General features: G+C 30.3%; 1 protein-coding gene across 2 annotated transcripts in view; it reads left to right on the top strand.

The window, feature by feature from the left end:
* Positions 1–10,983, top strand: part of LOC118179451 (acidic mammalian chitinase-like) — a 38,179-nt gene extending 27,196 nt beyond the window's left edge. Inside the window, exons 7-8 of one of the 2 annotated variants that reach the window (XM_085813270.1) lie at positions 501–620; positions 10,396–10,983. In XM_085813270.1, the coding sequence (XP_085669396.1) occupies positions 501–620; positions 10,396–10,527 (252 nt within the window). In that variant the 3' untranslated portion in view covers positions 10,528–10,983. The remainder of the gene's footprint in view (positions 1–500; positions 621–10,395) is intronic. The other variant, XM_085813271.1, reaches the window with a different exon arrangement.
* The last annotated feature ends 421 nt before the right edge of the window (positions 10,984–11,404 follow it).

The raw sequence follows: 11,404 nt of genomic DNA on the forward strand, positions 1-11,404 counted from the left end.
TGTTGTTAACTTTTTTAATGTTATTAAAAAAAAATTTTGCAATGCAAATGCTGATTCTTTCTATATTTAATTCATTATGAATGGCTTCATTCCTGAAATACCAGCGACTATTGGAAATTCTTCTTAAGGTGATATTTTGGCTTTAATAACATTGAAGAGATTCAGAAAACTCTAACCCCGCCCAAAAAAACCTGTCTCTAAAACTGACTTAAGCTTTATTACAAAAGATGAGTCCTGTGTAGGAATCAGGCAGCTGATAAATCTGCTGGGCATTGTATAGATGTACAAAATTATATATTAAATGTTAATATGTAAGAATGGTGTTTTCTTTATTTTTTCAGTTTTGTGCAAACTTTATAAATACATTGGCTATCTTTATTCTGTAAATTAACTGTATTAAGGGATAAGATCACATTTAAAGAATTCTTTTCTTTTCTAACATAATTACTTCTGTCTAAAGTATAAATATATTTTTAACAGAATTACTTTGCATTTTATAGGTGTGTAAGTTTTTATCATCTGGAGGCATAAGAGTATTTGATAATGAAAGTCTAGTACCATATACATATTCAGGTTATGATTGGATTTCATATGAAGATCAGATTAGTATTAAATTAAAAGTATGAATTTTTCATCACTTTTCTTGTTTACTTTAGCTGAGGATAATTTATTCTTTGAGATTTTATAAATCTTGTATGTGAAATTTTTTTTTCATCCTAAAGTTTTCCTGTTATGGAAAAAGTATACGTCTATTATTGTTGCAAAATTAACAATTCTAATTATTACTGCAGCTTAATCATAATGAAATTTGAAATCTGATATGTAATAATTATTTTAAAATTTGCTTGTGGATGTAATTTTACTTTTGTTTTGAATAGTGTGTTTATGACTTAAGTTTTATGGAAAAAGTATTACAGTTTTTACTATATTTAATGCTAAAGAGACTAGATTTTTTTTAACAGAAAAACAATCTTATTTAGGCGTAGATTTTTTAAATTGTTTTGAGAATAATCAGACATTATCTCTGTATTTCAGAAGGAGGAAAGAAAATTTCAGCAGTCAGAGAAGCAAAACTCTATGGAAAGAAATTAGTACAATAAATTAAAAATAAATTTAATGTGATCTGTCAAAGAAAATAATAATGAAACGTGAAAAAACTAAGATATTAGAATTTTGAAAGCATGGAAAAATTAAGGTTATTAACTATAAAGAAGAAAATTTTTTGGTAATTTAGAAGGGTTGAAAGAAATCCAGTTTATGGACTGAAAAAACTGTATGGATAATTTTTGTAGATTGAAAGTCAAAATTGTGATTTATAAGAAATTTCTTTATTTCTCCTTTTAAACTTACCATTCATGTTCCCTCATGAGGAATTTCAAAGCTTTTACAGTTTGGCCAATATATGTGACCCAAATATTCGTGATAGGCTAAAATTCTACAAAAATTTAAATAAAACATGAGATATTTGCGAATTGAACAAATTTTAGTCATAACTGAGGAAATGACTTTAAAATTCAATTTATGGAAAGTCCTAGCAATTTTGTAACTGATAGGAAGATTAAACAGTATTATGCAATACTTTTGTGATTATTTGTAACTGTGAAATATGTTTTGATGACAAGAGGTACTTCGTAGTTGCCTACTAAATACTCCTATGCAGTACACAGTTTTTTCCCCCCTTTTTTTGGTTGTGATTTTTTTTTTTTTTTTTTTAATATAAATGTACACTGCTGACCATTAAAATTGCAACACCAGGAAGGAATGATCTGAAGAACATCAAAATTACATGAAAGGAAAAAGAAGTTGGGATATGCAAATTATTACTATTTCAGCGCATTTAGATGACGCAGGAGGGAGAAACATCTGAAGCACTGCATGAAAAAAAAAAGCTGTGTAGTGGATTTCTCATTTGGAAAGTGCTTTGTAAGGTTGGAGTTTACTCAGAATATCATGTTCAGCCTTGAATAAGAAGAGGAAATGCTCACCAGGAAGTTTTAAAATTTGACACAGGTGGGATCATTGCCTATCGGAACCGTAGATAATTGTTTCATGATACCCCCAGTCGCACTGGTCGACATCCAACCACTGTCATGTGATTACGGAATCAATGGATTACAGAGGGTCATACTGAATGACATGCAGGATCTCAATGCCTTCCCATTACTAACATCAGAGAGGACAGATATATTGTGAGGTCAACCCTGCAAAACTGTACTACCACGTCCAGGGTCATTAATCAGGAAATGAGTGTGTTTGCAGCACACCCTGTATCAGCTTGTAAGGTGTATCGATGGTTGCAGCAGGGTTACTTCAGCTTCCCTTGACAATTCAGCATAGAGAGAGACAGTGACTCTGGTGCGTCAAATAACAAAGCTGAGTACAGAAGTGGTGCAATGTCACCTTTTCCAATGAGTCCCAGTTCTATGTGTAGTATTCTGATTGTTATATACATGTCTGGTGTGTCTGAGGAGGAGACCACACATCGCCTGCTTGCATTCGATATCGGCATAAGAGCCCTGCACCTGGTGTGATGGTTTCAGCAGCCATTAAGTACATGGCACACACATCTCTAAATTCAGATCGACGGTAATTTGAATGCAGATGGGTACATTTCTGAACATCTTACATCCAGTGGTTGTGCCCTGTCTTCAAGGCCTGACACCATCTTCCAACAAGATAATGCAAACACCATCTTCCAACGAGATAATGCAAGACCACGTTGCATGTCGTGTTCTGACCTTCCTCGATACACAGGGTATTCGACTGCTGGCTTGGCCTGGCCTGCTAGGTCTCCAGATCTGTCGCCCATAGAAAACATCTGGCCATTGGTTGCTGAGAGACTGGTCTGGCACCCCTTTCCAGCTAAATCAGTCGATGAAGTGTGGCATAGACTTGAAACAGTATGAAATGAGTTGCTCCTTTCTGTCATCCAAACCTAGTTTGACTCCATGCCTAATGGGGTAACAGTCGTTTTAGCTGCCAGGGTGGCAGTTGTTTCTATTAATTTCGCACCCTTGTAAACCCCCAAAATGCTTACAAATTTAATCATTTTGTCTTCGTGCCTTACTGTTTACATGCAATAAATATCTTTTTTGTATTTGCTTTCCTTCATGGTGTTGCAATTTTAATGACCAGCAGTGTATATGAAAACATGTTTTACAAAATGTAACTTATTTTATGCTAAAAATTTTTAATAATGTATGCAAGTTAAGAATTAAAACGAATGTAATGTATATCAAAATTAAGCATTTAAACAGATAAATATTGATCTCTTCAAAATAAAAAAATCATGTATCTGTTCAGAGCTGCATAAATACATAATTTTTTAAATCAAGCTTGATTTTAGAATAAATACTTAATCAAGTTTCTTAAAATTATAACAGTAAGAAGAAACTAAAATTATTCAATTTATAAAACCTGTACTTTTTACAATCAATATATTTTCAGTTTGTTAGAACACTAGTAAATACAAAATAAAGCTATTAATTTTTTTAACAAATTGCTGTATTTTAGCAGAAAAATGTAATAAATATAGATGTATTAAAAAAGAGAACTCAATTTCTGTAAAATACCCATAAATGTTATTTGAAATTCTTCAGTGTTAAATATCCTTTTTCACAGTATTTCCTAATAATTTCTGTATACAGTGTGCTATATTTTTCATTATTAGCATATGCTTCACATTACTTTGAATTTATCATGGGTAACGCTACCTCATATTTCATTTCAAAATCACTTTCTAATTTTCATATATTGATCTTGGTCTAGAACCGAAATTGTTTACAGTAAATCTTTTTCTGTTTGTTTGCCTCTACATGCAAAATCATGTCATTCTGCTGACTAAAAATATTTCCTTTTTACTATTACATATATTGTTCTCCCAAAATTTGCTTTTCATGCTTGCTTTATGAGAAACTAATTATTTGAAATCAATTTCCATTAAGAGAGGATTTTTTTGCCACAGACAGTGATGGAAGTCTTTCAAACATGTTCAGTTGCCACCATAAAAGACCATCAACTATTAAAAGTAATCCTAAGAATATTGTCATCATGACATTTCATCTCTCTATCAGTTACAAAATTGCTCGAATTCTTTACAAATTCAATTTTCAGGTTTTTTTTTTTTTTTTAATTGTCGTTAAAATTCGTTGATCAGTTCTTCAAGATCTCATTTCTGATTTTAATTATTTTGGAATTTTAGTTTACATTTTAGCAATTTAGTTTGCAATATGTCAGCCAAACTGAAAGAGCATTGAAATATCTTGTCAAGGAGTATAAAACATGCATTGAAAAATAAAATATAAACAAAATTTTGGCAGATTATTACAACTGGACACTTAGTAATAATTTTGGTTTTGGATCTACAGAAGTTATCTGTGAAGATTCTTCAGTTAATAAATTGGATTTCTTTGAACCCTTCCATACTAACAAAAATTTTTCTTTAGTTAATGACATTATTTTTTCAAGGCTTTCTTATTTCTTATATTAGTATTAACTAAATGTCCTGTTGGCTAAATATTCCTGTAGGCTAACTGTCCGTTCAGCTAAACGTGCGGGTCAGCTAAATGGCCTATCAAATAACCACTGTAGGCTAAGTATCTGCAATTGCCCAGCCTGCTTAGCGGACTTAAAAGCTCTTATCTGGTCCTTATTTTCACAGTTGTTGATCATATGCTTCCAATTACAGAAGTGTTTTAAATGATGAAAATATTCATGCCTTAATAATGTCAAATTAAAAAAAAATGTATAATTTTTGCCAGATAAAATTGAACTTGTAATTTGTTTTCCTAGTTCCTGTACTTATATTTGAGAAAGTTTTATACTCATTATGGAAAATTAAAAATACAAGAAGTTTGACTCCCTTATGACAAAAATTGACTGGATAATTAACTTCAGAATTTGCAATTACTGATGTCATTTTCAACTTGCCTTGAGTGATTGGTTAATTAAGTTAAAATAATTCAAGGAAATAAGTTTAAATTAATTGCAGCTAAAAAAGTGTGCATAATTTTAATATGGCATACATGGATTTCATATGTTGTCCATATCAGATTTTTTTCCATGTAAAGTTATTTTGCTTCTTTGACTGCTAAATTTTTTTCTTTTCCCCTTCTGAAGTTGCAATGTAAGCTTGCTTTTCTGTCTAATTTTAAAATCTATAGTTACTTTAGCATCAAATAAAGTCAAAAATTAGTATTTATCCATAAACCTTTATGCCATATACCTTAAAAGTAGTCTTTTGTCAGATAAATATGAGATAAAATATTATCGCCTTTTTTTTTTTTTTTTTTTGTCTGTATGTATGTGTTGTCAGCTAAACATGCTGTTGGCTAAATGTCTGTGTCATCTAAGTTTCCTGTCGGCTAAGTGTCTGCAACCAAAATTATATATCTCGTTGTTATAGTCAGTTAAATGGGAAAAAGCAAAGGAAAGTATTTGCATCCCCCCCTTTTAGTCTTCCCTTAACTTCCTTTAACCAACTGCCTAATTAGTGCATTTATTTATATATTTAGCATATGTATATATCATTGGCTTTCTCAAGTTAGGTGCATGCAAAAATGTTCTCATGACTTCTTTTGTCAGGATAATGATTTAAAACATTTTTGCGTATGCCTCAGAAAGCTAACAATATATACATATGCTATAATATATATAAATAAATGTAATAATTAATATTAAGAAAAATTCATTGACTAAATATATTTCCATCTATTTTAACATATATGTTTAGATTAGCTGCTTCTCGCATAGCAATAATAATTATGGCTGTACAAAAGTATACATACAGTAAACTGTAAATTAAATAATTCAGCTTTATCTTGATTAACTCTATGAGATAAATCTTTATGCCAGTTAATTTGGAAAAGCACAGTGGAAAGTAATATTTATAGCATAAGTCAGATTTAAAAATAATCTGCAGTGTGTAAAAAAAGTTTCTGCACAAAAGCCAAAGTTATGAATATATTACCATAATTGTTAATCTTTGCTTCATGCATGCAATAACTATTGAAATATGCTTAATTTGAGTCTTTAAAATGAATTTAAGCAAGTGTCTGTTTTTACAAAATGCAGCAAGTGTTTTAATTGAAATATTTAGGAAATCTTGTGAACTGACATGCGAAAATTGATTCTGTACACAGTATGCAATTGATCTTGGTATCTTCTACAACTGACACTTAACAGTATTTTTTTTATACTGGATCATAACATAAGTGTCACAAAGACATGATAGAAACAAATGTTGAATTGTATCTTGTAACTGATTGTCTTAAAATGGAAGTTCCTAAAAATATTTGTAAGTTGATGATTCTGTTATGAAATGATGAATTATATATAAAACAAAGTGGTGAAATTGCTAATAAATTGAAGTTTAGAGTGCTGTGTATTATTTAAATATATATCGTTTGAAGCTCATGGTACGATATATATTTAAATATATATCGTACCATGAGCTTCAAACTTTTGAGAATAGAGATCAATTCTGAACATCTTTGAAGATTAAGTGCTTGTATAAAAGAAATACCATGAATAAGATAATCCACGAATAAGTGCACCTCAATTCACAGCTGATTTAAAGACTGATTTGAACATTAAAATGACTGCTCAAACAGGGAGAAATGTTATTGAAAAAGAAAGTTACAACAGATGTGCAGACCATAAAAAGGTCTGTCTTCTTATTTTCAGAAGAAGTTTTATAATTCTCTGTAACAGAAAAAAGTGCTACAAGTTTTCAAAGAAGCATGTAAGGAAGCCTTTAGCTTTATTGAAATTACCCTTTTTTAATCATATATCAGAATTTTATTTTCAAAGAAGCATGTAAGGAAGCCTTTAGCTTTATTGAAATTACCCTTTTTTAATCATATATCAGAATTTTATATCCATGGGTCAAATAGTTGAGTTATGTTTTGGAGAAAACCAAATCAACAGATACTTACTAACAATTTATGTGGACCTGCCGAATACAGTGGCAAAGGCCTCATAGTTTGGGGGTGCATGAGTGTTTCTTGTGTTGGCAGTTTACATTTTATGGAAGAAAATATGGATAAATACACATATCTTGACATTCTAAAGCAAAACGTCTTAACCAATGCAGAAAAAATTTCCCTTGGAACTGCATTTACTTTTCAGCAGGACAACAATCCAAGCATATCTCCAAGATTGACTAAAAAATCAATTGATCAAAAATAAACAATATACTGGCTGTATCATGTTAAAGCCCCAGTCTCTCATTTATAGCCCCAGTCTCTCAATTTAACTCCTGTCAAACATTTATAGTAAGAAATGGTCATGAACTCAAAAGTATGACATTCAGAACAAGGTTGAACTAAAAAGTACCATTCAGGATACATGCAATGACATTTCGCTTGAAATAACAGAATATATATATATCTTGTGAAAGTTATGTCACAAATTATGAGAGAAGTAGTAAAGTCTAAAGGAGGGCGTACTGACCACTTGGTTAACATGAAAAAGATATACAGTCAAAAGTCGTTAATTCGGACACCCATAATCCGGAATGATCTATAATCCGAACCTCAAAGCTAAAAACTTTCTGCGCATGCGCATAGGCGTTTACGCATGCGCGTAAGACCTTTACAGCTGCGAATATACATGTGCGCATGCACATAATACGTTTACGCATGGGCGTATAATGTATAACGGACGGTATAAGCTAAAATTATCTAATTACCTATTTCAGTTAATGTTGCAGATTGCGTTGTTCCTTAATCTTCGAATTGGATCCAGCTTATTATTTTTTGCAGACTGTTAGAGCAATTTTATAAAAGTAAGCTTGAAATTCTGATTATGTCAAATAGAATTTCCGATATATATTTACTAATATGTAAAGGATCTACAAAGTGAAAGTATGTTTCGAAGTCCATTAAACAGAAAGTGGAATTGCTGCAAAAAATGGATAAAGGCATATCCTTCGATTATCTAATCAATCCGAAATATGTTTATCAATTTCATGCTGCTCTGCGGGGGGAGGGAAACGACACAGCGGCGCGCAAAGAATTGGAAGTTGATCTGTCAGCACTATCCTTATCTTCAGGGCAGATGTTTTTATTTTATTTGGCTTATAATTCTTTACTAAATGTAGTATTTCATCTCGATGTACTCGGTCTTTGATATGATTTAAATCAAGTTCCTCGTCATTATAATTCGCTTCTGATAGTCAAAGTGACTCAGGTTATTGAAAACGAAAAAATTTCGATTGAGAAATTAGTCGGTATTCTCGACACAGCAATTATAGGACTTGAACAGCGGAACTTTGTAACTAAACAAGAAATTATGTCTGTTTAATAGAATTAAAGAGAAAGTATTATCACATGAAATGGAGCAAATTAAACAACTTGCATTGAAAGAAATGTTTAATGAAGTAAACAAATAAATATTTAGCTTTTTCTTTTTGTAAATTTTGATACTCTTTAGATCATAATTGCTCTTTATTTCATAAATTACGGTTTCATATTTTTAATTTTATAATTTCTGCATGCCATCTTACCAAATATGAACTGATGCTCTATAATTTGGAAAAATCAATAATCTGGAATCGCCAAAGTCCCGACGAGTCCGGATTAATGACTTTTGACCGTATCATAAACTATGTAAATATTATATGGAAACTTTTTTTGTTGCTCATTAGTGAAATTTTTTGTTTCTGGTTTAATTACCTTGATATTTCTTTTAATAATAGTTTTAAAGAGTATATACAGTTGTGTCAAACCAATTTTTTAATTTTCATTTTCTTCACAAAGGATTTTATATTGCAAATTAAACTTTTGTACAGTCATTACTGCGTACAGAAACTTTTTTTTTTTTTTTTTCTTTTTTACCAACTTTGTGTACAAGCCCAACTTTAGCATTTTCAGTGCCCTATTCAATCAGTATAATTGACACCCTATAAATTAAACTAATTTAAACAACTCATTGAAAAAATATTTTGCTAAGTTGTTGCTTTTGAAAGTAACTTAGCTGGTGCCCTCATGCTTTGCTTTCTCAAATTTTGAAGGAATTTCTTATTTTTCTTTCCTAGTACATTTGAACATTCCTTAGTACATTATTGAATCTATGTGTGTTTTGACAGATTCATTAACCCTTTGACTGCTGACTGCTCTAAGTTGAAGAGCCTTGAGCCTTTGCATGAGCTGTGTGTGGCCACAGAGAGACTGCTCAAATAAATGAAATTTCATTTTTTTCTCATTATTAAGCATCAAATGAGATTAGACATATGTGATAGGAATAATTTCCGAACATATACATGAAACAGCAGATCTATAGTCTACACCTATTGTTTATGCCGGATGCACATATGTGCCTATAGCAGTTAAAAGGGTTAAATATTACTATAAGTATGTGAAGCTTTTTATTCATACAAGATTGTTATCCATACAAGTTCTTTTAGAGTAAGTGTGAAAAAATTCTGTGCAGTATCTACATATCACATTCAAAGAATAATTCATGTGAACCTACTTATTAAAAATACATTTTTGCTGTAGCAGCTATTTGCCTCAAAAATATGTACATATTTACAATCATTATATGTCTATTATTCCTTTTTACTAATTGAATAACAGAAGTTTTGAATTTTTTTATTTATTTTTTTATATTATATTCATCTAAAAATGGCTACATCAAATCACTGTTTGGAAAAATGGGATGACCTAAAAAAGTTGAAAAACTGTGAATTACTAATTTTGGGAATGGGACTTGATTTGTTTTTATCCCTGAAAAGGGAATGGTGAGTATTTTTTTTTTTTTTTTCAAAAAGTATTTGGTGAAAAAGAGAGATGAGAATCTGTGAACTAAAAGAGTGTAAACTTCAAAACTATCAAAATTGTGTTTAGTAGTAATCTTATTTATCTTTCTTTTAATTTCTGTGAGAAGTGATAAATTGTTTTAATACATTTCCCTAGAATTCGCAATGCAAGGTTTGATTTCTGAGGTTTGGGAAGTCATAATGTTAATATAAGGGGTTATGCAAAGATTTCTTTAATAATCCCAGATACAATTTTTTTTAACCTAGCTCCCATGCATTTGCTAGTTAAGCAATGGGTCCAGAATTATATCTGAACCCCATTGGTCATTTAATTCTTATGACTGAAAACTGCCTAAAATACATCATGGAAAGGGGGCAGATGTGATATCTGCAATGAATATCCAAGCTTTTATATGGAAGGCAAAGTGTGACTGTTTAACCCATACCATTTTGTGTCATTTATGGTAACCACCGTTCGATACATGGGAGCAAGCTAGCTGAGAAGGGGTATGCTATATATCTGTTAATATTTATAAAATAGTAAGTTTTTCAGTTTCAGTATTTTTGATTTAACATTTTAGTTTAAATATTTTTGCAACAAAAGCTGCACTTAAAAATTTAATTTTGTTTTTTAGGCTAACTGGATCAAATCTCAAGGATTTGGAGGAGCAATGACTTATAAATTGAATTCTGATGACTGGCCTTGTGCATGCAGCAAAATTCCGTTTTTATTGCATCAGATTGTTCATGATGTATTTACATTGTAATATATACATATACAGAAATTTAAGTTATATTCTTTAAAATATGTATTATAAGTAGGTATTTACTGACAGATGTTTTTGTAAAAGAAAAACATTTTATTAAATGTTATTTATGATGCAAAGCCTAGTACAAAGGCACACATCTTTGTTGAAGCATTATACTCTTTATTTTTTTATGCATTTTTTTATTTTATTTTATTTTTACATAATAATAATAATATCAAATGTTCTGAAGATGAATCGGAAGTTTTTCTTGTAGAAAATTTCAAAATGTTTAATCTATCCATATGCTATGTTTATTTATTACCAGTTCATAATTTCTTGGTTTTAACTATGCCATATATTATTATTTATTTAGAGTTAAGTGAAAATAATTTAAGATAATTAAGTTTTGATCATGTGATCAATGATTTATGAAAGTGGTCATATATTCAGTGAATAAAAATTTTATTTAACTAATATGAAGATATGTTTATTAGTACAGTAGAAGTCCATAAATCTGCAAAGCTTGGGACCAGAGGTTGTGCTGATTTTTTCAATTTCAGGACAGAAAAGATAAATCATAATATTCAGACTAAAAGTGCAAAATAAATAAGGCATATTAGATATATTTAATCAAATTATTATATGCATTATTGCAATAACTTATTATATGCATTAAGTTATTATTACATGTATAAATTGTTTATATTATTCATTGTATTATATATACATAGCATCGAGGTTTGCCGATTTCGCCTCATGCAAAGATTTTCGGTTTCAGATTCCGGTGTTAGAATCACTGTTGCTGTAAAATTTCAACAACTTTTCTTTATTTTTCCATGTATCATACACAATCGTATCGCAATTCCATATGATTCTGCTATAAAATGCACCTATC

Source organism: Stegodyphus dumicola, chromosome 3, assembly GCF_044657685.1.
Source record: "Stegodyphus dumicola isolate Sdum_Otavi_A_Nest chromosome 3, ASM4465768v1".
Lineage (NCBI taxonomy): Eukaryota > Metazoa > Arthropoda > Arachnida > Araneae > Eresidae > Stegodyphus > Stegodyphus dumicola.